This window comes from Mixophyes fleayi, chromosome 1 (assembly GCF_038048845.1).
Source record: "Mixophyes fleayi isolate aMixFle1 chromosome 1, aMixFle1.hap1, whole genome shotgun sequence".
Classification (NCBI taxonomy): Eukaryota; Metazoa; Chordata; class Amphibia; order Anura; family Limnodynastidae; genus Mixophyes; species Mixophyes fleayi.
The window spans coordinates 437,857,732-437,885,305 of NC_134402.1; the positions used below are offsets into that span (position 1 = coordinate 437,857,732).

The window sequence follows — 27,574 nt, forward strand, 5'->3', positions numbered from 1 at the left end:
CCTATTAGGTTCCCTCCCTCATGTGTTCAATATGGTTTAACAGCAGAATTGTTTAATGTGTTCCCCCCACTATGTACCCCCTCAACCTTTCCCCTTTTAATTTTGTGTCCTTTCCTTACCCCCCATCCCTTTTCATCTTTCTGTACCCCATAATTTTTGAAAAATTAATAATAAAAATACTATTGAAGTTAAAAAATAAAAATACAACCAGAGCTGGGCATTTCCACAATCATACAACTTCCTTTGCAGTGATGTACAATGCAGCTCCATCACCTCTGAGAGAGGCATCATGACAAATAAATATACAGATTTGTCCGTATATAAAACATTTCATCATGTTGATGTCACATACATTATTCTGTTTTAAACCACATATGCTCATTGTTTTATTTAGTTCCTCTGTAAATGTAACAGTACAGGTGCCCTGAATAACCAGAAGGTACAGTAAACGCCGGTGTCTGCCGGGCCTACAGCGACCTCTGCGTCCGGAGGACCACACAGCAGCTCGCTGCTAGGCATCCACTCAGCCCCGCCCACCGGGCCTGCGATGCACCAATCAGCGAGCGCCCTGTTGGCTCTGCAGGTTCTCCCCTCTGTCACTGTGACGTCAGTCCTCGTCCAAGATGGCGATGTCCATTCACCGTGAGCATCTCCGAGCGCTAGCCGGGCTGTGCTTGGTGCTCATCCTGTGCTCTCTGCACGGTACCGGGGCAGAGGAGGAGGACAAGCCCGCTCACCGCAGGTTCGAGTATAAATACAGCTTCAAGGGCCCCTACCTGGTGCAGGGGGACGGCTCTGTCCCATTCTGGACTCACACAGGCAGTAAGTATGAGGTTACCCCTGGGGGGGACATAGCTGAAGTGCTTTCACTTGTCTGTGTGACATTCTCCATCCTCCCGCAGCTAGTAGTGACAGAGGTGTGTGGTACCTGCTTAGGGAACCACTTCCAGTACTGCTGGGACTTGTAGTTCCACAACACCTGGGGGTTGAGAATTTCCTAAGCCTGGCTTCTGTGACCCAATATTGTCTCCCATACACTAAATCCTCCTGGCACTTCTGACTCTGCTTTTCTCACTTATTTCCCTAGTTGCAATATCTGGGCTGAATTAGTTATTTTTAAATTAAAATTGAAACTCTTCTCAAATCCATTATGGAAGGTCCAACGTGGACTGTTATCACCCTGTGGTAAAGTCAGGTTGACAGATATGGTAGTGGGAATCAGCCAATTATGAATATTAAGGGGCATATTCAATTGTTGGCAGAAACGCCTAAAATCTCGCGGTCTGCGAACTATTACCGTTATTACTGTAATAGTGCGTGAAAAAAATGTTACTACTGTATTTTTCTCGCTGGATTTCAGCTCGCAGCTCCCTGAGCCGCGAGCTGAATTCCAGCTAACTACTACTGTAATAACGGTCGTAGTTTTAATGCCGCTGCAATTGAATATGCCCCTAAGGGTCAGATTCAATTCGGCGCGAGGTACCGCTGTTCAGATGGGCATATTGCCGGTTATTATCGCACCTCTGGGACGCAAGGGAATATGAGCGGAGATTTCAGTAAAAACTGAAGCAATGTATTTCCGCTGACTGTTCTGGAGCCACATTGCGTCACCTCACGCCAAATTGAATCTGCCACTGGTAAAGGGCTGCTTGTTTGATACGCTGTAACAATGTATTGATTTTTATCTTTGGGGATCCTTCAGTATAATAGTTTGTATTGTGTACAGCGCTGCGGAAACCTTGTGGAACCATATAAATAATAATAACTTGCAGAGTTTGAAGTTCAATAATAATTATTTAAGGACCATGTGGTTGAAGTTAGGTCCCTGATTTCATGCCCTAACCCATATTGGGCCAGGCTAAATACAGTTGCAATCTGTGTAAGGAACACTTTTTTTTTGTTAATCTAATCTTAAATCGGTGATCCATATTGATTTAATCCTTTAAAAATAATGTTTTTTGAATAAGAAGCTAGTGGGTGAATAAGAAACTGGCTGAATAAGAAGCTAACTTCAGCCTCGTTTAAGCACCAAGGTTGCGATCTGCTTCTAAATGAGCTGCGGGCAATTGGTATTTACACAGTAGCTGTTTACTTTTGATACTGTCAGAGAAAAAAAAAAGCTTTTCAGGCTTGTGACAGCACGTAAGGAGGTCATGGATAGCTGCATGTTGCCATCATTTAATATTGTGCAATTAATGTGGAGTTTATAATTTGCCAAGATATCAGTACGCCAGTGGGTGTCACTTTACTATTGTCTGTACAAGGTTTATAGGGAAAAAAAATCAGTAATATATTTAGGGCTCTTTATACATTATATAGTGGTAGAGTAGACTTTGACAGCTTTTATATGAAACAATCATATATGTTCTAGACAAATAACCTACTGACTGTTATTTTATGCATTTTCATGTAATCTTTTTGCAATATGGATGAATTGCTTTAAACACAAATACCTTAGTGCTAGAAGTGGTTTTTTTTTTTTGTATCTTTACTATTTTAGTGATTATGGGAAGCATCTTTTGCACTTGCCTGAATATTAATTTTCCAGTACCCAGCCAGACGACATGGATGATTTTTAGCTGCTTGTTTATGTGTGATTAATTGTATAAGACAAATACAATGGTCTGTAAGCAGTGTGTCCAAATAGAATTAGCTAACAGATAGCTGGTCCATTGAAATCCATGCGTTAAAGTTCATGCGCGTAATGGATAGTTTCACCCATAAACCCATTTTACCTAACATCGCCCTTCTACCAAGTACAGTTATTTGACACGTATTGGTTTCACTTCCCCCACTTATCTGATAAGCCTGCTTATGCTGATGTGTCCCTGTAGGCACTGCAGCTGTGGTCATGTACTAATATTTGTACTGTCTGCGTGTATTTGTGAACTCTGGCTTGAAAAACAATCAGAAACTGACAGGAAACTTAGTCTCTGTGATTGAAACCTATAGTAATACTAGGAATCGTACACCGTGTCATGCCAGCTACATGACATTTTTTTCTATTTTTTTTTTTATAATACTGTTGTAATTCTAAAAGCTTCAAATAAGGGGGCAAACATTCTACCCATTATTAAGTAGGTTCCTTTAACGGCATGACATATGGGATATCGGTTAGATTTAGCAGTTCATTTTATGTAAAGCAGAATGACTATCATTGATGAAGAGTGAATAATTGTTTGGGTTGCATGATCTTGAGTATCAATTTATTTTCTGGACAAACAATTGCATTCCTGTTTGATGACATCAGTGTAGAAACAAGATGCACACGTTATGATCCGATCTTTTTAATTGCATTAAAAAAAAACAAGTGATTCCTTTACAATTTTAATCTAAAAGGCGAAAATACATTTTTGGAGTCTGTGCAGTATAGGAAAGTTGTAGGATCTTTCAACTTCATTTTGCTCCATTTGGATGTATCTGTCCAACCCAATCCGACCGGATTAACAGTTGATTTGGCCATCTGTATTTGATTGTATTGAATCTATTGTCACCCACACACATCAATTCAAGATAAGAAAAAAAAATGTCACATTCTTTATAAGGCGACACAAAACTAAACCACACCGGGCAGTCGATACAATAAATAATACAAAACAACCATACATAGAAGAGGAACAAGACATATGAGGTTGACGGAGAAGGTGTGGGCAAGAGACAGAATGTAGAGAGTGTCCTACTTGTCAGAACTTACATTACCATCTAAAGTTGTGAACATTCCGTTCATTAGTTTAAAATGGACTTGTAAAGGATGTGTGTGACTGAGGACCAATCAGCTGCTTCATTGGTTGTGTTTGCGGCTTCTGATTGGTCCACCCACTCCAGCCCCTGACTCGCCCCTTCACAGCATCGCCCAGCCGGTGCTGTGAGACAAACCATGGGGACCCAGAAAAATCGCCTGCAAAGCAGTGACAGTTCTTGTATTAACTGACATTCCTTTGGATTGGTGGAAATCTGTGTACTTATTGCATTGCCTTGTATTGTATAAGCACTAAAAACATCCTTTACTAACTGTATGGATGTTATGGAAAATACATGTTGCTTTGCTAGGGGCATCTGTTGCCTGCACATAGCGCAGTGGCAGCCATATTGTGCGCAGACCCTAAACCAGTGATGGGCAAACTTTTTCAAGATCGGGCCAAATAAAAAAGAAAAACTTTAGGCGGGCCAATATAATTTATTAAAAAACTCAAATATCGAAATATATAATACAAATGTTTTGAATGGGACGGGAGGGTGTTATATAGCAGTGTTACCTCTATAAGTGCAGCGATCGTACAGACACAGCCCTTATTTCAGCAGGTTGCAGATCCGTCTTTCTGGTGAGCCACTAACTGACAACACAGCAGCCAATCGAAATCCGCCTTATATGGCCCAGCCCATCTCTTCTCACATGACTTTCAGCCATTAGGGGGCGGGCAGGCGTTTGAGTGATTGACATACGAAGTGTCCTTTTGGGAAGGAGGATGCAGTGTAATGGAGGAAATAGCTGGGAAGGCATAAAAATGAAGGTTCTGACACACAGGGTCTGCCCTAATAATTTTATGCATATTTTAATGAAATTTTTTAAAATATTGGCGGGCCGGATAGAACCTCTACGGCCCGCGGGCCAGATCCGGCCCACTTAGTTTGCCCATCACTGCCCTAAACTAATGACAATGCAGCCTATTCCTTCACTATAACCAATGACAAAGTGCTTCAAAGATGTTGGTAACCAAACATGATTTTGCTTGTAGATGCTATTCCCAGTGCTGATCAAATTAGAATAACGCCGTCCTTGAAGAGCCAGAAAGGATCCGTCTGGACAAAATCGTCCCCAAGCTTCGAGAATTGGGAAGTGGAGGTGACGTTTCGGGTAACAGGACGCGGCAGAATTGGTGCAGATGGGTTGGTATGTATACTAGTTTATTATATAGAGAGCGCAGCACATCATCAGCATGTACAATCTCCTGGTCAGGAAACGTAACATTTATAATGTTGTATGTACGATTCCGCGTGCGCTGTATATAACATGTTATACTTTGCACACAGGCTATATGGTACACCTCCGCCCAAGGCCTGGATGGTGAAGTTTATGGGGCCGCAGACATGTGGAATGGCGTTGGGATCTTCTTTGACTCCTTTGACAACGACGGAAAGGTTAGTTTGCATTATTCTTGCACTTTGATTGAATTTATCTTTTTGTTCCAAGGGTCACACAGGATAAAACTGTTTACTTAACCACTGCAGACTGCATTAGATCAATTCATAGCAGGATCCTTGCTACAAATGAATACGTGAACTCTTATCTTTGCATGGAATTTGGTGATTTCTTCCATTTACATTTCCCTCAAATACTGAGCTCTGTAAAAGATGACGCTTCTTATAACTTATAACCCCAGATCTGAGGACTGTTCCCCAGGCTTGGACAATGCTCCTATTATTCAAAGCTTCTACATCAAGGAGAAATCTGTGTGTGTTTTTTTGTTATTGTGGTTTTGACATTAAAATTACATTTTCTGATTCCAGAAGCTGTGTGAAAGTGCAACTATTTAAATATTTTCTGGAATATTGTTGTGTTATGTATAGACAATAAGGTTTTGTGTTATTGAAAAGTGCAATCAAGATATTTGTTTTTTTAACATCTCCCACATAGTGGTCAGTAAATTAACTGATAGTAAAGCTTCATAGCAGATAGTAAACTCTTAAGGCAACAGTATAACCTCACATCGTCTTCCCCTTCCCTTCTGCATGGCCCGACTAGCTGAAGCATAGGGTACAGAGACACATTGGGTATAAGGAAATGATATTGTGGGTGTGTGGAGTTTGTATGTTCTCCCTGTGTTTGCGTGGGTTTCCTCCAGGTGCTCTGGTTTCCTCCCACACTCCAAAAAACATACTAGTAGGTTAATTGGCTGCTATCAAAACAAATTGACCCCTTTCTGTCTGTCTGTCTTCTGTGTATGTATGTTAGAGAATTTAGACTGTAAGCTCCGAAGGGGCAGGGACAGATGTGAATGAGTTCTCTATACAGCGCTGCGGAATCAGTGGCGCTATATAAATAAATGGTGATGATGATGATGTGTGCTGATTTCACAATAGGTTCAAGTATCGGGCTGGTTACAATTGTGAGTAAAGTGGTACATTGTACCAGGATCCTTCATATTCATCCTGAAGACACCTTCTGCCTAGTCCTATCACTCCCAGCTTCTCCTCCACCACAGTAACCTCTTGGCCCATATACCACAAGGAATGCTCAGGGCACAGTCTCTTTTTTTCCAGGGAAGTCTGTTAAGGGGAAAAGGGGCACTGATATTCTTCATTTCTGACCATTGTTGGCTGGTGTGTAGTCCCGTGGGCAGCAAACTGTTTATTAAAATCTGGATATTAAGCTAGTGATTGGTACCAATGTTTTTCTGGTACGGTACCTACTTGTCAAAAAAAGTACTTATATAATCCAGAAAATTGCATCGCATGAACAGAAACACTTCCACTTATAGTTATAGAGTAGAGTATGTGTAATTATCTGCTGTGTATATCATGTACACTGACTTATTATTATTCATGGGGTGGCACAAACCAGTAATTAAATCAATATCCTTAGGGGTGGCACTGGGGCATTGGATGAGCACTAATCTCATTAAATACTGTGTGACTCTGTTTGTTTAATGACTCTAGCTCCTGTTTGCTGAATATATTCCTTTCCAAGCTGTGCGATCTTCCAGTTTGTTAAAAGAACCGTGACTTCAAAAATTGTATCTGATTTTAATTATGCTTGGGACAAGGGGAAATGTGTATTAACCACCGTTTCATCCCTCTTAACGCAAACTTAGGGGGGTTGGCTGCTAAGTTTATATCTTCTGTCGCATTTTCATATTTTATTTTATTTTTTAACCTTGCTACACCAAAATGCTATCATAGCCACCCATACCCTGCTGCCTTTATTCCATTGTGGAAGAGCTAGTGCAGCTTAATTAGATTGCCAGGAGAACTCTGGGAGGAGGTATTAGTGGGAAGAGAAGGCAAACTAGTGACCTCTACAAGCAGAATAACCAGCAGCCTCATCAAGACTAGGTGAAATCCTATAACAAGAATGTTTTATACATATATAATACTAGAAATTTACGCTGTACAAATACGAAGGCGATACAAATATATGGTTAGAATCTCTTTTATTGCTGCAACAACGAAAATAAAATACCTTAATGTTGACAAAATAATATATTGCAATATTCAGTTTTATCTAGATGGGCACACAGCTGTCGGTCATGATCTGATTCACAGGGCAGGGATCATAATTGGTGGATGGGTTCGCTTTGGTGTATGGGAGGGGGAGGTACTTGGTGATCATGACCGACAGATCTGATAGACCTCAATAGTTACTTGTATGGAGTGTCAGCGTGATATACATTGTATATAAACCCAAGCTTCTATGCTGTTGAAAAGGCACATTAAAAGGCATTAATTTGGCCAAAACATTACAATAACTGATTTTTACTATTGCTGTACAATAGGCTCTCCAGTGTTATCAGCTATTTTTTAGCTTTTCAATATTTGTAACTTTGTGTTTGTCTAATATTAATGAGGACATTTTGTTATTCGACTTTACCCAGTTTCTGTTATGATGCTAGTAGGTTTGCTTACGGAGCTCACCATTAAGTACAGTTCCATTATTTGCTGTCTCTTCTCAGAGCTCTCCTTTCAGTATCCTCCAGGTGTGATTATCCTCTTGTAACACAATAATTTGGGGACATAGCGTGATGGCCAGGGATGTACGTGGCTTGTGTAGTGAGTCAGTGTATGACATTGTTGGGGGATTACGTTGAGAGGTCCAATAATAGCAGACAAGGCGCTAAGTTTGCTCATTGTCTGCACAGAGGGATAATGTTAAACTCTCTGTATTAAGTACAGCACATTTTAAAATTACTGTTGTGTCGTGTGTGATAGATGGTTAAAGCTCTCTCTCACATGACTCTTCAGTCTTTAGTACCCTGGAGCAGGGTGTATCATCAGGGCAGCTGTAAATCATGTAGAATAATAAATCCAATTATTATTATTTTCATTTACTTGTAGTTGTGTTAACTGATTTGCTGATCACAGTGAACTGGTCCAATTTACACAGTTTTACTAACTGTAACAGGATAGCTACAAATCCTGAGAATATCCCGTCCCTTATATGGTGTTTAGAGTAATAGACCCTGCCTGGTGCTTTTGGTGAAAAATACACTGCTTTCACTAGTGCCCAGCTTAAATAAAACGCCACCTGTGCTGATACATGGTGCCTCCTTCCCTTCCGCTTGTTGCTCTTGCAGTCCAGGAGTGCTGTAGGTATCAGATTACTTTCTCGCAGAGACGCTGTGTGATGTCGTTATGCTGCCACAAGAGAACAGTTTATATAGCCTTCAATGAAGCAGGATCTGGTGGAGCAGATTTATCAAACATTCTAAAAAAGAACATTGGAGGTGTTGCCAATAGCAACCAATTAGATGCTAGCTATTTATCAAGTACATGCTAGAAAAGGATAGCTAGAATCTGATTGGTTGCTATACATTACACCTCCAATTTGCCGGTCTGCAGAAGTGCTCCTGCCAGTGGTGCAATTTTGATTTGCAGAAGCCAGGAATGGAGCAAACACCAAACCACAAGCTGCTTGTATACATTACCTTTATGGAGGCTTTACTCAGGCAGGTCTCTTTCTCTGTTGAGCTCAGTGATGTCCAAGCAGTAGGAGAGAAGCTTAGTGAGATAATGATGTTGTTCCTTCCCTCCACCTTTCTGGGTTTCCTAATGTAAACATTCCTGACCCCACAGGTGTCATTATCATCCAGTATATAACAAATGCCACACAGCAAACACTTTTGTCCTAAATAAATTGGATCCTAACAAGGGTCACCTGTGGAGTCTCGCCCCCCAGGCTAAAATTTGCCAGCCCTCCCCTGGATACTAAATAGAAAATATCCATTGATCAGTTGCACCAATGTCTAGTTACTGGTGTATATTTAGACTGTGCAGTCTGGAGCTTGTCCACAGCACTACCTATGTGATTTACTGTACATTAACAAGCCTGTTGGGCTTAAGGCATTTGTGTTATAGAGATTAACAATCCCTTGACCCTGTTGCTAAATGTGATAAAGGCCATTTTGTTCATTGCTGCAGTGCATGTCAGGAGGAAAACAGGGAATGTATGTATTGTGGTCAAGATTTAAGTCGTTTTCTTTTCTTTCTTTTTTCCTTTTAGAAAAACAATCCAACAATTATGGTTGTGGGCAATAATGGCAAACTACAGTATGACCATCAAAAGTAAGTGTTTTGTTTGCTCCGCTTAAATGCTTTATCCTCCGTGCTTTCATTTAATAAGGAAATGTTTTTGTGAATGAAATAATTTTAATAGGGGGCAGCATGGTGGCTCAGTGGTTAGCACTTCTGCCTCACAGCACTGGGGTCATGAGCTCGATTCCCAGCCATGGCCTTATCTGTGTGGAGTTTGTATGTTCTCCCCGTGTTTGCGTGGGTTTCCTCCGGGTGCTCCGGTTTCTTCCCACACTCCAATAACATACTGATGGGTTAATTGGCTGCTATTAAATTGCCTTTAGTCTCTCTCTGTGTGTATGTATGTCAGGGAATTTAGATTGTAAGCTCCAATGGGGCAGGGACTGATGTACAGCGCTGCGGAATTAGTGGGGCTATTTAAAATAAATAGATGATAATAGACAAAATAGCACTCACAGTTAGGACTTCGATTATCCAGAATGTTTGGAACTTAGATTTTTTCGGATAAGAGCCTTTTTTGCTGAAATTTGGAAGACCAATACTGAATTACTTTACAAAGAAAAATTACCCTGCTATATCCTGCATGGCCCCTTCCACATTACTTCCACATTAAATTGTTTAGCCGTACTTCCCCTGCAGACTGTAGAAGGAGGAACTCCGTCATAGCTGTGAGTATGGCCCATACCTGTAATACGTTTACAATCTAGCGATCTAATGGGTTCTTGTTTTACAAGCGCTACTATCCTTACATGAGACGCAGTAAAAAAAATGAACAGCCGTTTCATTGCGTACAGCATTTGAATTACCATTGGCTGCCTCCACTGTGTTTAGGTAATGGGGACTACATGCTGTGTGTTTCCTGTCCCTTCCTCTTTACCTGCTGTGTTTACCATATTTTTCTTCTGTGGAAAACTATTGTATTGTGAGAGTATTATCACAAACTATTCAGTTTGACCAGCGAGGTCTGGGGGATATTATTGGGAAGTGAAGAGAAAAAAATGTAATTTTTATTGAATGTTGAGCTGTGCAATATTTGTATATATTCATCCCTTAATATTCGAAAATGATGAAAGTAAACTAAACAATATAGGATTTGTGTCCCTTTTACCTATGAACACAAATTGTATGACACTGCTTTATATATGTGGGTTCACTGGAAACATAACTGTTTTTGTACTTTTGTCTCCAGCGATGGTTCGACGCAATCACTGTCCTCCTGCCAGAGAGATTTCCGTAACAAGCCGTACCCAGTACGGGCAAAGATCACGTACTACAAGAAGACTCTAACAGTGAGTGTTTCTGTGATACAAGTGACTGCTGGTGGGTAGAATTACCAAATATTTATCTTATCCTGAAGCACTTTGTTTCTATATTGTTTATAGGTGATGATTAACAATGGCTTCACGCCGGACAGAGATGACTACGAGTTCTGTGCCAAAGTGAATAACATGATTCTGCCCCAGCAAGGTTTCTTCGGGATATCTGCAGCCACCGGAGGCCTCGCAGGTTAAAGCTTTCTCTATATTATTGTGTTTGCACCTTCACCCCTCACCCCCGACATCGGCTCACCTTCACCCCTCACCCCCGACATCGGCTCACCTTCACCCCTCACCCCCGACATCGGCTCACCTCCACCCCTCACCCCCGACATCGGCTCACCTCCACCCCTCACCCCCGACATCGGCTCACCTCCACCCCTCACCCCCGACATCGGCTCACCTCCACCCCTCACCCCCGACATCGGCTCACCTCCACCCCTCACCCCCGACATCGGCTCACCTCCACCCCTCACCCCCGACATCGGCTCACCTCCACCCCTCACCCCCGACATCGGCTCACCTCCACCCCTCACCCCCGACATCGGCTCACCTCCACCCCTCACCCCCGACATCGGCTCACCTCCACCCCTCACCCCCGACATCGGCTCACCTCCACCCCTCACCCCCGACATCGGCTCACCTCCACCCCTCACCCCCGACATGAAGTTATATTTATTCTTTCTCCGCATGAAGAAGCGGTTTTAATGGTAAAAGCAGTGCATCCTATCAATTCACTAGGAACTGGCTCCATCAACGCTGCATGCAGTACTTCACTTACTTCTGCTATGTGCAAGTTTTGTGGTCTAAGAATGCTGATCTTAGTGATGTCACTAGCTCTTAGAGAGTCGATAGGCGGTATTCCTAAGACGGTGCGTTAGTGGCAGAAATCCGTTCATATGTTCTCAATGCTGGATAATTGTGTCCAGTGTTAATGTCTCAGGCTGAAGCCCACTTCCCTCCCTTGAAGGATTCGGAGAATAACATTAATTTACATATGTAAACATAATTGTAATCGTGTGTTTTTGTTACAGATGACCATGACGTGCTGTCTTTTCTCACTTTTCAACTGACTGAGCCTGGCAAAGATGCAGTGAGTAATGTCTGACCCTCATGAATAGTCCCCTGTAAATATCTCCAGCTTCTCATCTGACTGCTTTTTTTTTTTTTTTGCAAAAAAAACTAGGTGCATTTATGAGCAGAGATTGTGCTTAGCCAGTGACTCCCCTTTCTGACCAGCGCTTTCCATCAGTAGACACTAGCTATATTACATCCTTCCCATAGCTGCCATGTTTTCCTGCTAATCTGCTCACTTTTCTTATAAATTGGTACATTTGTGTAGTAACAGGTGCATAATGTCACAAAATGGCTTTTATGTTTGGAAATGTGATCTGATCTTAAACCTGAGGTCTACAATCATGATTTTGGAAGACTTCAGTACTGCTAGCTAATTCTAACGCTAATGAAGTCCAAGCGCATACTTTTATTGTTCTTTTCATGATCATTAAAAGCATACTTGCTGCACTACTATCTCAGATACGTTCATCCACATGATTCTCTCATTGTTTGGATTAGAAAATATAAAAAGAGCAGTCACTGTGTGTTCGATTCCAAAATTGACTGGATAAGAACGGACGAGGCTGCCGAAAAGTTATAACCTGCCGGTAGCTTCTCTGTAGCTGCTCCCTGTATAGACACAACCAGGCAGTGTAACTGTGCTTGGTGTGTGGACAGTGTTTCTTGTATGGGAATGTAACACAGATGTCCTTCAGCCCGCACTAGATGGAGAGATTCCCAAGGAAGAAAAAGACAAGTACCAGGAGGAGTTTGACAACTTTCAACAAGAACTCGATAAGAGGAAGGACGACTACAATAAAGACCACCCAGAGATGAAGGAACACCCAGGCATGTACACATACACACTACACTGCTGCTCTAGCAACAAGAATACTTTACTTCAATATTTTCAATGCAATATTTAGTGTAGTGTCTTACATCTAATGCTGGTGTGGTAGGATGGGGAATGGAATTACAAGAGTGCTTTATCTCCCAATTGTAGCGTATTGCGTGATGGCATTATAGAATCTTATGGGAAAATTCTGATCTGGTTCAAGGACTTAAATATATGTGGCCAGTCACAGCTGTGCTCTCCACAAATGTCACACTGTTAGTTTTTTTTTTTAAAAAATACTATACAGGATGTTTAATGGGGCTTTCCTGGGTAGTTCCACAGATTGTTGATTTGTGTCACTTAGCTGTTTCACAAACATTACTGTGTTTGTATTGAGGAATTGCTGGGGACAGGGCTGGGATCCGATGTACTGTTAGAAGTGAGAACCAGAAGGCTCCTGTATGAAGGATTAATGTTGCAATCAGGATCTGGCTGTCACTTCTAGCAGTGTGTGAGATCTCTGTGATCTCAGATGCACCTGTTAATATATCCTCTCTGTCGAATACAATAAAGGTCGGACACAGATGCAAACAAGGGGGTTTCCAGGGGAGACCCCCCACCAGCAATAGTTGGGGATTGTTACATGGCTACCATGGCAAGATAGTGTCTCTCAGGTGGAAGCGTTTGGTTTCAGCTGTCATGTGCATTCATGACAGCTGATCTGTACGAGCCAGTCAGTCAGGAAGCTCCTCAGTGGTCATGTGATGCACAGGAAGGAAATGGGGGGATTTGCTATGAACTTACATGCTGAGCTGAGGGGCGTTACAAAGCCTCGCTGCTCACTACATAATATGTCACGTGACTAATTACAACGGTAACTACGTGACACTTGGCAAAATGTAAATCAACAGTAGTTTGATCAAAAAAACCAGAAAGAAATGAGGTGTCTTACATGTAACCAGAGTGATTTATGTTAAAAAAACAATAATAAAAAAAAAAACAAAAATAAAATAAAATCACACTTTTTCATGGGGATGCAGCTTGAGCATTAAGGTTATACTCCAGCATTTCCTGCATCTGTGTATCATAGTGTAAACCTCACCCATACTTTGTGGCCATGTCCTTTTAGCACAGTGATTGTTATTTCTCTCTTCTGGTAACATAACTTAGCTGTAATTCTGTTGTCGCTGTACTCTTAGTGGATGACATGTTTGAGTCCGTGAATGACCGGGAGGTCAGGCAGATTTTCGAGGGTCAGAACCGCATTCACCTTGAGATCAAGCAGCTGAACCGGCAGCTAGATATGATCCTGGACGAGCAGCGGAGATATGTGAATGCCGTGACTGACGAGATGGCCAAGAGGGCAGGAGGTGACCAGCAGCAGGTACAGGACGTTCCCTGTCTCTACAAGAGCTGTGTCTCCCCAATCAGATGCAAGTCAGCAGAGTTCTAGAACTCTGACATGTTTGTCTTGTTAGTATGACGTTGGCACAATCACAGGAAGCGCCTTTTATATATCCCCTTCATTATTATAATGTCTTCCCATAAGAAAAGCTGCAGCCATCTGGAATTGGTTGCTTAAATAACTTCTGTCCAGAAACGCAAACATTTTAATTTTGGTGGTGGAAAATGAAAGAAAAAAAAAAGCACTCTCATTTGTTGGTGTTGTACATTAATGGGTTACTTGCTTGTCCCAAGCATCTACTACTCTTTCAGTACCATAGTTTTTATGATCTTGCTCGGCATTCCCCCCATTATTTTTGTAAATACTTGAATTGAGAGTGTTGTAATTGAGAGCTGGGTTGTGACAGTCTCCAAAGAAATGGCTGCTCGGAGACCATTCTGACACACAGTGGTAACTGCTCATACTTCCCTTTCTCCTCTCCAGGCTGCCCCACAGGAGCTGGACATCCTTCTTAATGGTCAGAGAGAAGTGTTAAAGCACGTTAGTGAGATGAGGTAAGAAAACGTTTCCGTCCTCCTCTTTGCTTAGGGTGCATGCATCTCCTATGCCCAGCGGAAGCAGCCTTTTTGTGGACTGAAGCCGTATTAATGAGCTTTCCGTCACGGAGAGCCACAGTCGTCGCTGAAGCATGAGATGTTTTGCAGTGAATGAATAGGCTGGATTTTCATTATAATTGCTTCAGCTCACAAAACGGCTGTCTCCAGGAAGTACAATTAAACAGTAAATCACGTACAGCGAATCCTGCTCCTCCACAATACAGTTCTATTACCCTATATATTATAACTTGCCAGAGATGAATATCTTGGGCCTGATTCATTAAGGATCTTAACTTGAGAAACTTTTTATTTCAGTCTCCTGGACAAAACCATGTTACAATACAAGGGGTGCAAATTAGTATTCTGTTTTGCACATAAGTTAAATACTGACTGTTTTTTCATGTAGCACACAAATACTTGATAGCTTATTTGTACACTGAAATTTAAAGTTGATATGTGTGTGCTACATGAAAAAACAGTCAGTATTTAACTTATGTGCAAAACAGAATACTAATTTGCACCCCTTGCATTGTAACATGGTTTTGTCCAGGAGACTGAAATAAGAAGTTTCTTAAGTTAAGATCCTTAATGAATCAGGCCCCGTATGGTTAAAATTTATTGGGGAACAATAAGAACAAATAACATATGGAAAGTTAAATAAATTGGTAAAATGAGACAGACATGGTAATTAAAAATATAAATAAATACATGGGGCAACGGTGTTCCGGAATTTCTGATACTGCTGTTCCCAGTTTACATTGAATATTTTAGTTCTGGCAAAAATGGAAGACCCATGAAACAAGATTCTTCTATATGTGGCCAATCTCACTGGGCCTGGCAGATCCGACCCTTTCATGCTGTGGGGAAGATTGCGAACACCGTATGATCCAGTTCTCCACCACTCCTAATAGACATCTTTGTGTTCTCATATGATGTGGATTCGCGCTGGTTTTGTGCACACTATAGTTTGCAGCCAATTTGGTTTATTACTGCCTAATTAGCAGGCACAATCCCAACCTGTGTGGGCTTTCTAGTCTTAAGATGTTATGGAAGGAGTTGCATACTTACATTTCAGGTGTGGCTCTACGGATCTCCCAGAATCCCTCTTGTCTGTAACTCTCCCATTCTGCACTCCTCTGTATTCTTATCGTACAGGCCAAGAGTGTGTCGAGGTCCTTTCCCTGTGAACCTCATGTTTCCTTTAATATCGAGCTAAAATAGCCTTGGGCCATAGTTTTGACTCAATCTCTTAAGCTGTTCGTTTTTACCGCAGCTTTTAAAAAACATTTTTTTTTCTTATTTAAAAATAGGTTACATTTTACCTGTTTTATACATCTATTTGTATTATGGGCTCTCTTATAATACATTTAATAAATGGAGAATATGCTATGTCACATGGTCTGTGTTTGTCCTACAATTGACACTACCCTATGTCAGAAGAGAGATGTCACCTGTTACATAGTGCAATGTGTAACACCCGCAGCTTGACCAGTCTCTTCCCATTGGGCTGCGCTGTCTCTAAGTAGGTCAGCTGTGTCTGAAGATTATCATAGTTTTTGTTTACTACTGCAGCTTTTGCTTTTAATATTCTTTCCAAATCTTTATTCGAAGTGAGCAAATTAGATTTACCAGTTAAAGTCTCAAGCGTTGGTCTTATTTAATATTTAACATAAACTCCGCTTGGCCCAGATTAGAATTAGAATTGTCTCGGAGTATTCTTAGACAAGTGAGCAGCCTCTTTTCTGCTTATTGTTGCTCATATTCATTTTTGCTCATCTTCCTTTAGAGAATTAAGTCATTTCCTCGCACGGATTTGTGGATTTCTTTCCAAATCATCTGATTAGTGACTGCCTGTTTTCATGTGTTGCTTAAGATTTAATAATACCGGTTAATATCTAATATGCTGAGGATTTGTGTTGTGTGATTAAGTCCTGGCATGAAGCCTATTGACTATTCCAATGTGGAAATGTCTCCTAAGCCTTTTCTGTTTATTAACTGTGTGTATATGTGTTTGTGTATATATGAATATATATATGTATGTGTATATGTATGTATGTATGTATATATATATATGAGAGAGAGAGATATTATATAGAGTGATATATATATATATATATATCACTTTCATATCTCTCACTCTCTCTCGATAGAGAGTTATAAATATATATGTGTTTGGCAGATATATAGGTTAACAATTTGCAGTATGCATGGTTTGATTTTTGAAGCATAAGAAAGTTTAAATGGACACTAGTATCTAGTATATAGAAAAACGCTTTTCTTTTAAATGATTAAATATTACAAAAGCAGTTTGGTCTCGAAAGAACATTCCTTGTTTTGGTGACGGCAGCTTATAACGAGAAAATAATATTTGAGCTCACCTATTGAACATTTCATTGAAACATTCCACTTCAAATGTGGCAGGTGACGACAACAGAACGTCACTAAAAATTGAGGTGAGCGTAGGGATGTTTGATCCCTATGACAACTATAAGAATACCTGTTTTTGTTTATTGTACATTACAAAGAACCGGACAAAGTATTTCTGGGGTTTGTTTGTTTTGTTTTTGTGTCGTTGGCATCAGTGGACCATGTGGCCCCCCGCATATTTAAAGTGGCTTGCACATGGTCATCCACCATAAACCACATTGGATGTAACACAGAAAGTGTGAGTCCATAGTCAATTATTTGCTTTTATTGCTATTAGATTATCAATTATTGTTCAGAAAACTGGGCATTACTACACATTCAGGGGGCAAGAAAGGTTGTTAGTTCTAAGTAGGGGGAATCTGTAGAGAGATGGATGCAAGGAACTGAAGTGTGTGTTAAGCTCTTTAGCACCAGTGATTCCAAAGTGAGTGTGTGTTTGGTTGATAGAAGGTCACTCATACTTTGTATCCACAGATCCTCGTTTATGTCTCTGTACTGATGCCCTAATTTAATTCAGTACAGTGCAGCTTCATTTGATACCTGGTTTGGGTGTTCTGAAGATGAAATAAAGCAACATTACTCCTCTGACTTCTAACAGCGCCGCCCTCGAGGCAGGCAGAAGTAGTGCGCTGAAGCTGTTTGTCACTGTTTCAATGTTTTCAACTTTGTTTTGCCATCAAGACCAGGTCAGAAGACGCTGAGGAATTTCGTCCCTTCATTGTATCTTCCAAGCACCTGACCCTAGCAGCAAATAAAGTTTTATTTTATATAAGTGCTGCCCTAATTACCTATGCAATGTATGGGGACAGGGAGCCACTAAAGAGGGGAGGGGGGGGGGGTGGGCACAGTAGGGTGGAGAGACAGAAATGTGACCGTAGGGGTGTTTGGTCCCTATGACAGCTGTAAGAATTCCTGGTTCTGAGTGAAAGACCTAAAAAGCTGAGGGGTGAGAGACAAGGAATGAGAGGAGGGGTCAGAGGGCCTCAGTGGATGTTCGAGTACAATTATCTGTAGATGCTGATACAAGACTATAGGGAATCTCATGTTATATTTCTGTGTGCTCGTTCTTCTCTATTGGAGCAATGGCTTAATGTTGAACTCCATGTGGATTTTCCTGGCCCTTTCCTAGTAGCAGTGATCTCTGGCAGATTAGAGGCTTGTTTTACGGAGTCCTCAGTTTGGTGGTCGGCCATTCTGAAAAACATTACACAGGATCAAAGAAACAAATATATTTTGCACCTTACATTCCAAACTGTTGTAAATATTAAAAGTGGGCTCCAGTCCTGACATTTCTTAGGTTGAATATTCTCTTTCCTGGTGATGAAGGTCCCCTATATTATAACTTGTTTGGGTTGTGTTGTTTTTTTCCTGTTTGCCTTAAAAACACGGGCCATCTGTAATATGTGAGATTTTTTTTGTTTGTTTTCTTTTATTACAAAGAATAAGCTTCTCGGGGCTAAATTCCGTTACTGGGTTTAGCTTTCCATTGTGTCTTTTGCCAGAAGTAGAAAAGGGATTAAAATCCACATGATAAATATTCCCGTTACAGACCTTAATCTCCTTTGCAACTAAAAAAGCCTCATAACAGCGCGGCCCAGCGATACAAGCATATTGATTAAGCAGCATGTCCGTGTGCGCTTATCTGATCACGTTACAGATCTGTGTAAACGGCCTGCTACCTAAACACAGGCTATATTTTAATTATACTTCTTTTCTCTATTGTAACGACAGAATGGAAGACAAAAAAAAACCCTGAGGCTAAACTATTCCAGTATGGGAAATGAGTTTCTCTTATGTTAAATGTAATCTTGGACCTTAGCCCTAAATCTTTCCTTATCCTTAAGCCTCTTCATTTCTTGCACAACTGTATTAATTTCTTTTGGAAAGCTTTGTATGTCTCCATGCGATGTTACAATCGGGTTTATTATACAGAGAGAAACACTTGTGTCCTACTTGAAGATAGATATATATATAAAAAAATAAATGTGTGTGTATATGTGTGTGTGTATGTGTGTGTATATATATATATATATATATATATATATATATATATATATATATATATATATATATATATACACACAACTATATAATGTCTCTATCTGTATACATATATATATATATATATATATATATATATATATATATATATATATATATATATCTATAGATAGATAGATATATAAGATAGATATAGATATATAGAGACATTATATAGGTGTGTATGTATGTGCATATATATATATGTGTGTGTGTGTGTGTGTGTGTATATGTATATATTTTTTATATATATATATATATATTATTTTAAAGTTGAACCTATATATTGAAGCAATAAAAGGAAAATTCCAATGCTCATTATTTCCTGTTCATCTAAGGACAAGCGTAAAGGTTTTTTTAATCTAGATGATCGTTGGACTCTGGCACGGTGTGTCAGATGTGCCTGTTCAGTGTTAACGTTGTACAGCTCAGGTTTCATCCGGGAATCCTCTAAAACATATAAATGTCATAGCGTATGAAAACGAGGATTTATTGGTGGTTAAATGCAAACGTTGTAGCCATTTTGTGGGCCGACGGAATAGTCCAAAGAATGTGGCCTGCTGGTCAACCAGAAACCAGTGGCAGTGCTGAGGTATATGATGTATTTCCCCTTTAGCAATAGGGGACACAGACAGTAGGCTGTATTTCACTCCTAGGAAGCGGGGCATTGGAGAAATGAATTAACACCTCATTTTTCCAATGCCTTGCATAGGAGATAAGCACAGGGCTTTTTGCCCTTAGTTTTTTTAATTTTTTGGGGGGCGTTTTACACTAGCTAGAGGGGGTGGAACCCATGCCTCGCTCCATCTCGGCAGTCCTTTATCTCTGTCCCTGAACTCCGCTATGGGTCAAGTGGGTGAGGAGAGGAGTCGGATTGCTGGAGACCTCTGCGGCATCACCAGTTCTCCAACCCTGCCTACCACAGGGTCCCAGGTAGAGGGAGGAAGGAACAGCACTTCTGTTTTATTATCTGGCCGTCTGGTGGCATTTTCTCCATGACTAATCGGGGGACAGCCATCCTTAACAAGGGCAGCCTTGTTCCTGATCTCAGGATGATAGATGTCAGTTGTTGTGTCTGGTGCAGGGGCCTGTGGAAACGCGAGAGTCCAGGGGACATCCCTTAGAGGCTCCTATTTGATAGGTGCAGGACAGACAAGTTGTAGGAGTACTAGGGTAACAGAAATTCTTATACAATTGGAGTGTCCTCATGGTTCTGAACCTGCTACAACCTCCAGACTTGATTAAGCATGTACAGGGACCATTCGTGGGTCCAGAGGACACAGTGTTGGCTGACAAGGACTATCTCCTGCTCTCCCCGGCTTCCCCCATTTAAGGGGGAATGGTTTTCTTTTCAATTGCTTAGCAAGCCCAGTGGGAGGCAAGTGTGACTCATCCCCCTTTAAAGGGTATCAGAAGCTGAAACTTTCCAGGCGATGTCTGTACCAGACTGGGCCAGTCCCTCAGGCACACTCTTTCCTACCAACAGTGCTTCCTGTCTGGACTTGTTCCCTAACTCTGTCCTTCACATCCCTTCTGAGGAAAGTTGTCTTGCATAGTTTCACCTTCCTCTGAGTCTAAAGAGAATGCAGCCGTAGACTATTCGTCAGCCCTTCCAGGATCTGTTGAAGTCCTCCCTACGACTGATTCTGTTGACTGTTTCATCAGAGCAGTATTTTTACCTCTGGACATTACTCTCTTTTTGGAAAGTGATCCTGACACCCAGTTCTCTCCCCCTCCCCACTGATCAGAACTTTGTTATTGTTGTGGATTGCCTGTTTTTCACTACTGGTTTGGTGCTTGTACCCACCTGGGTGGTCAATGTATCTTTTGGTTGAAACAATTCCCGGAGGTGTTGCAAAGTGGAACACCCTTGGCAGAGCTTGACACATTGTCCTACGCACAGGATATGGCCCTAGGCTTCACCAGGTTAGCGGACAGTTATAAGACCATTTCAGTGACGTGTCCTCTGGCTGAAATTTTGGTCAACAGACAACACTTCCAAACTGTCCCTGTCTACACTGCCTCTTTCAGCCGAGGCCCTCTTTACACTGGAGCTGCAGAAGATCATCAAGGATGCTATGGGCTGGAAGTGTGTTTGCTGCCTTCAGAATAGTCTTTCTGTCCCGGATCTTCAGAGGCTAGTGGTTTTATTTCCGCCATTTCTTGGCTTCCAGACAGGATCGTTTATTCCACCCTGTTTTTGATCAGAAGACCTTAAACAAGTTCAAGATGGACTATGTGATTATGGTTAGGAGGGAAGGAGTTTTTCAGTCACTGGACATCAAAGTTACTTATCTTCACACCCTCACATGGGGGGGCTTTTTTCAATTTGGTTTCACGGTGCTTTTCTCCAATTTTGTGTACGTTCTTTTGGCCTGATCAATCTCTCTATCAATAAACATTGGCGACTCCCTCTTTTACCTTAAACCTTCTGTCTCAGGTCCCCTGACAGAAATTGCATTAATGGCATTGCTCTTGATTCCATGATTCTCAAGCGAAAGGGCCTTACTGACTCTGTTATTGTTGAGACTATGCTGTGGACATGGTAGCTCTCATCTCATTTCTGTCGCAGGGTTTGGAAATTGTACCTGACCTTGCCTTGGAGACTTCACAACAAAATGTTTAGTGTCTCATTTTTCTAGGAGCCCCTTTGATTTCTTTTTGTGTACTTAGGAAGAGGGGGGTTTAAGTGTCAACTGACATAGCTTCCAGATATTTGTTTTGGTTTTTTTTAACAAAACATCGACATGGTTCAGCTCTTCTTCCTGTTCTCCTTCCTCTTCGTGGGAAATGAGCCTGGTTCTGTATGATGCATCCTATGAGATTCCCATTTTGTTCCATTGTAACTTTTCACCTTGAAGGTCATTCTCTTAGCAGGTAATTTTTTATACTAGCTCTTGTTTCAGCTAGGCTGTTCTCTCAGCTTTATTTGTTTTTCCACAAAAAACAAAAAAGACATATTTAGTACCGTTCCTTCTTTCAAACTTGCCCTTGCAAATGCAAAGTTGTCCACGTCTTGGACATACTGTGAGATCTTCAAGCCCATCTGTCAAGGACCCAGAAGTTCTCTTGGGTCTTCCAGGTGGCTGCACCTTCTTAGATACTTGTCTCCTCCTATTGAGGGGTGGCTTTGGGAAATCCTGGTGGAGAAAAGAGGATTTTTTTTCACTAGCTGTATCATGCCTTTTTCCCAGGCTGTATAGGAACACAGACCAACTCACTCAGGAATGTGTGATCTCCTTACTGGGCTAGTTGTAAACCAAGGATGAGTCTTGGTTCCCTGGCTCCTCCATAGTTCTCCAAGGGATAAATCTTGACCCACTATCTGTGTTCCCTACAGCCTCCGAGAAAGGGATTTAATAGTTAGTACACAAACCTCTGGTTACAGTTAAGAAAAAACGTGTAACATAATTAAGCAAAATTACAAGTTATCACCATATTAGTACAACTATAATCTGAAATCTAGTACACTTTGAAACTGTGCTCTTTGTCTCACATATTGAGGTCTAAGCATAACGAATTCGCTTTTTTCAGTGCCTGCCTTCCGAGTGTCATTACCAACCACATCATCTATTAAGTTCATTGAAATTGGGAGAAATAAAATGTAACGGACATAACCGATAACATTTCTTAGACCTTTTGAAGTCATATAGTGAACATGTGCACCGTATAGAATACTGGCAGAATGTGTTTTATTGATCACCTGATTTACTGAGCAGCCTTCTTGTTGTTTAGGAACTCGATGAGTGAAACTGTTCGATTGGTGTCTGGGAATCAGCACTTGGGCTCTGCCGGCTACGAGACCACACAGCACTTCAATGACATCAAAGAACATCTTCATGTGGTTAAGAGGGACATTGAGCATCTAGTGCAGAAGAACTTGGTAAGGGTTTGTCTGCTTATTGCCAAATGCACCAGAGTACAAGACGGTTTAATCTTCTTTAGCATGTATTCCCAAAGCTCAAGTCTAACTATGATTGTATACACCAGGATGTAAACCTTTTTTCCGTATTTTTCTTGCATATTAAATCAAACTTAACACGCTTGTTGTGTTAGTAAAGAGAGAGAATGCATATTTTAAATTCATGTCCTCCTGTTGGTAAGATGGTTTGTAAATCATTGCTAGTTTTTACTGCTTTATGACTGAAATACATCACTTGTTTTAACATCTGTTTTCAGGAAGTGGAATTATTATTTATGATTTTATATGTATAGTGCCACCATATTATGCAGTTCTGTACAGTGAATATTAAATAATCATTCATATCATAACCAACTGGGGATTGGCAGAGAAAACTGTCAACAGTTATGCTGACCATTCATGCTGCAAATTACCCGATGGCAAGTGTGGCACATAAATGAATGCCATGCCCGAATATTATGATTGGTTGATTATATGGCATGTCATCATCTTCCAATCCTTTTTACGGGATACTTTGTGATCTGGAATTAGGTTTAGTGCTTAGCATGAGTTCCAACTGCTGGCACTTTGACCTCTCATCTTTTGTGCCCAGTTTGAACAGTGGTCCTAACGCTTGTGTGTGTGGCCAGCTTTTAACAACTCCACCTATAGTTGCAGCTAATTAAGTAAACACAGCATGTACCGCTTAGGGCTTCCTCAAAATCATGTTTTTTTTTCCTTGCACAGTGCAAAGTTATTCATAGCTCTGCCTAATGCTCTATGGAACAGCTTCCACATTGTTTATTGTAGAGCTATGAGTGGGCACTCGTCCTTCTGTAATGAGGGCTGGCTCTCTGATTTGGGTACTAGGAGGATTTCTCTTGTGAGTTGGCTGTATGTGAGGAGCATTAGTGACAGCAAAGATATCTTTTAATTGATGTAAAAACTTAATTTCAACCATAAGGTAACAGAAAAAACATAGTTGCCCCTTTGCAGACAATTTAGTATAATATTGATTCTTCTAAAATAGTACTACTTCATGCAATATTCATTTATGCTTCAACAATTCTTTTGTCAAAGAGTTCTTGTTGGGCTACTAACTTCTGTGTCCTCATTTTACCCATTCCTTCTACCTGTATTTAGCTTGTTGGCTTCATACTCCTAAAACATTTTATTCTTCTTTTTAGCCACATGAAAAACAGAAATGCCCAGAGCCTCCTGTTCCGTCCTGCTTGTCTACAACACATTTCTTTGTAATTGTAGCTGTGCAGAGCATATTCTTCATCGGTTACATGATGTACAGGTGAGTAATGTCCATTCTGTCAGCAGGAAGTGGCGGATTCGTGTAAAACTGTGATTCCCTATCGGTGGGTCAGGTCATGGTCCTTGGTCGTACTACCTGTAGGGTTCATAAGAACTGTGAAAGGTCTTTGTAAAAAGATAAAAGTTCTAGTTTCAATGACCTTTTCCATGTTTTGGACACTGTTTATTACATGATATAGATGGCGTTTCACAGGCCACAGAATATACACTATGGCATCTCTATTTATATGCGTTTCCCTTCCTGGTAGTAGTCTGTATGATAAGCACGCTGACACTTAACTCTGTTTCCGTCTTTTTGTTTTTCAGAAGTCAACAAGAAGCTGCAGCCAAAAAGTTCTTTTGATGACCCGTTTTACTGTGTGTAACGTACACCACAATATGCCTGGCATATGTCTGTACAAGAGGGACTTTTTAAGTACTGCTCGGCTAGATTAAATTATTGAATTTTTGAGAAACGAGAGGACTTTTGTTGTTGGATGGTCATAGATGCAAGAAAGACAGAGAGAAAGTATTTTTTTCTTTTTAAATCTATTTTTTAAAGTGTGTCCATTGGAGAGCTCTGTGTGTTTCCGTCTGATTACCGTAACAACTAGTCTGCTTTCTTTATCCACATGATCCTAATCACTCAGGTGCAGAAGCTTTCTTCATGTTCAGATGGCTATTTCCCCCTAAATGTACTTTGTTGATGTCATTTTCTAATTAATCTTACGGTTCTTTATCGGTTGTGAATAACATTGTGGCTGTAGTAGAAAACTGCTCAAGATGTATATTCGTAAAAAGAAGGCAGACTTATTGAGAGGTTTTTACCTTCAGATAAACTTTATTTGTTGGTTAGTATACGCCCTCCTGCAGCTTACACTAAATACTTTGTTATAAGGTAAAAGGAGGAAGCCATAAGCATCAAACAATGTCTTTATACCATTTGGCACCTTGTTTACACTTGTCCTGGACAAGGACTGTATCCGTGGAACATGTTGAAAAGCATCAAAAGAGTCTTGGGGGGAAAAAACGTGTTTAGTAAAGTTTGCAGGAAGGCGTGCTTAAGTTAGTACGTTAGTTATCTGAAGGTAGAAGCTCACTTTTACTAATGGCACAAGTAGATGGTCACCCATCACTGTAAGGTTATTTAGATCACACTTGTACATGTCCAACTAACAAAAGCTTTTCTCCAGTTCCTATAGTACACTTTTTATTAAATAAACCTTGTAGTGTTAGTGGCACGTGCATTGCAAACTAGCTCAATGTGTAGGGCAAACCCTTCAGGGATTCTCTGCCTACTTATACTACAACAAGAGTTTATAGATGCATAATGCAAAATCAGCACAGATACCAACACAATCCCCAGCAAATTAGTGCCTTTGTAACTTGGAATATATTAATGGAGAATTGTGCACTACTTTTTTGGCCCTTTAAAAATTAATTTGTCTGATCCGTGCCCATTTTGTACAGAGATTAGTCTTTTTCTCTGGTTAATCTGTGTATCAGAAATGAGTCGCCGACACGTTTTTCTTTGATCCAGCCGTGTTCATACACCGGTCCAGCTGTGAGATGCTCTCTCTCCATGGCTTGTGGTTTTGTAGCTGCATTTACCTTAACATGAATGTCTTGTCAGGTCGATGCATTGTACTTTATCACTCTTTAATTGCTTATTACTTTTGTTATGTGTCTGCTGTAACAGAAGGCTGATCATTTATAGCCTACACCAGCAGTAGGCAATCTGTGATCTGACATACTGAGCGGTGTAGTTCTGTGGCTTTAGAGGCGCAGATTCGCTGATGGGCTCATTGACACGAGATCAGTATAGAGTTTGCATGCAGCTTTTTCGTTACTTAGCGGTGAACAGGCTGAAACGTTAGTCTCACAGATCAGTGACAGTCTTCGGGTGGTTCACAAGCTGTTTGCCGACAGCATACCACTTCTAAATTATTGGTGCGAACGAGCCTTGGATCTACTATACACAATACAGTATGACAAACACATAATAGTGCTACTGGAATTTCTTTTAATGCTTGCGTGTTGTGTGTTTTGTTTTTCCTCCTCTTAAAGAACTTTTAATATAGAAGTTTGGTAAAACATGCTGCCTGTGGAAGCGTCTCATTTAGACACAACTTACCTGCATCTCTGTTACCAATAATTTTGCTGCCTTAATATACACTTCATCTCTGGAACGATGGGTATTTTAGGACTCAAACTAAACAAGCATTTGTTTTATCGGTATATACATTGCATTCTCTGATCGTTTCCTGACTCTATTTGTCCAATCAATCTGGATTTGTGAATCGGAATATTCAGAAGGATCATTCTTTGTCATGTCTCAGTGCTGCGAAGGACCAGGATTTAGAGATATCAAGTCTGCCAAGGAAATGTCCAACAACAAAACTTGTGAACCATCTGTATGACCTGCATTTGTAATTTGTTTGTAAAATAAAATGTGCCACTGCCTATGTGCCAGATATAACATGTATTGCTCGAGCAGAAACTGCAGGTGAACAGTATAAGACGAATGTTTGAAACCAGTCTGCCATAAAAGTCAGTATTTCCTATAATAAATACAGTGTATTTGTTCTGTTTGAATTGTTAATCTGGAAATGTAATTAGATGAATGTCTCTGTCAGAAACCTACTTGTTTGGCATCGACAAATGCAACCAGTGTTATAGAGTGGTACAGCATCAGTGCTGTATATATTACCATAAATTGGGCAATAGTTTTTAACCAATAATAAATTGAATGAATATATTGTTTCTGGGTTTAATTGACGAACGTAAGAAATTTGTGATTTACCAACCACGGTGTAATCCTGGAGAAGGTATTGAAGACTTAAGACCTTTTTAAGATCCTAAATTTCACCCCTGCCAAAAACCACATCTACTTCTTTCTTTTTTTTTTCATCAGATTATTTTTTGTAAAGGGTTATTGCATATGTGTGCATGGCTTGCACTCTATTTTAAGTGGGAATTAGAATTTTCTACAGATTGGAGCCAGGTGTCTAGCCATCAGTAAGACGTTTCATTTAATTTTAATCTCTTAGAGGACCAGGCAGGATTTCTTATGACTTGTTTACACTTTTATGAGTTTATTTCAAATGAGCACGCCATCGGCTCGCCAGAATCTGCCTTCTGCATTAGTCTACACAGGGTACACTGCTAATATAGAGCTTTTAATGGGGTCATAATAATTACGCTGTTCTAATTTTATGTGGTTTCTCTGCATTAAATGATAGGAAAATAAGGTGAAAATAATATAGCCTCCCTACACTGAGGCAGCCCCTTTCTAACTCTAGATGATACACCAATGGCACCAATTTCAATAACCTAGTCTCCCTCTGTCCTCTTCATGTTCCCGCTGAAGCATCATATTCAGTATTTCTACAACTGAGAATTTCTCTGATTCATATTCAGAAAACTCCAAAAAGGAAAATAAAAGCA

The 27,574-nt window shown here is 40.6% G+C and overlaps 1 protein-coding gene across 2 annotated transcripts; it reads left to right on the forward strand.

Annotated features, from left to right (window-relative positions):
* Positions 1-588: 588 nt before the first annotated feature.
* On the forward strand, positions 589-26,886 carry LMAN1 (lectin, mannose binding 1). Of its 2 annotated transcripts, none has more exons than XM_075184790.1 (13): positions 589-822; positions 4,737-4,891; positions 5,032-5,139; positions 9,218-9,279; positions 10,439-10,538; positions 10,632-10,755; positions 11,600-11,658; positions 12,338-12,470; positions 13,656-13,840; positions 14,342-14,415; positions 22,660-22,807; positions 24,013-24,128; positions 24,455-26,886. In XM_075184790.1, exons 1-13 carry the CDS (start codon positions 624-626, stop codon positions 24,489-24,491), a joined length of 1,500 nt encoding a protein of 499 aa, XP_075040891.1. In that variant the 5' UTR covers positions 589-623; the 3' UTR covers positions 24,492-26,886. The 2 variants fall into 2 exon arrangements, with proteins under 2 accessions (XP_075040891.1, XP_075040892.1); XM_075184791.1 differs by having other exon boundaries at positions 14,345-14,415.
* Positions 26,887-27,574: the final 688 nt, after the last annotated feature.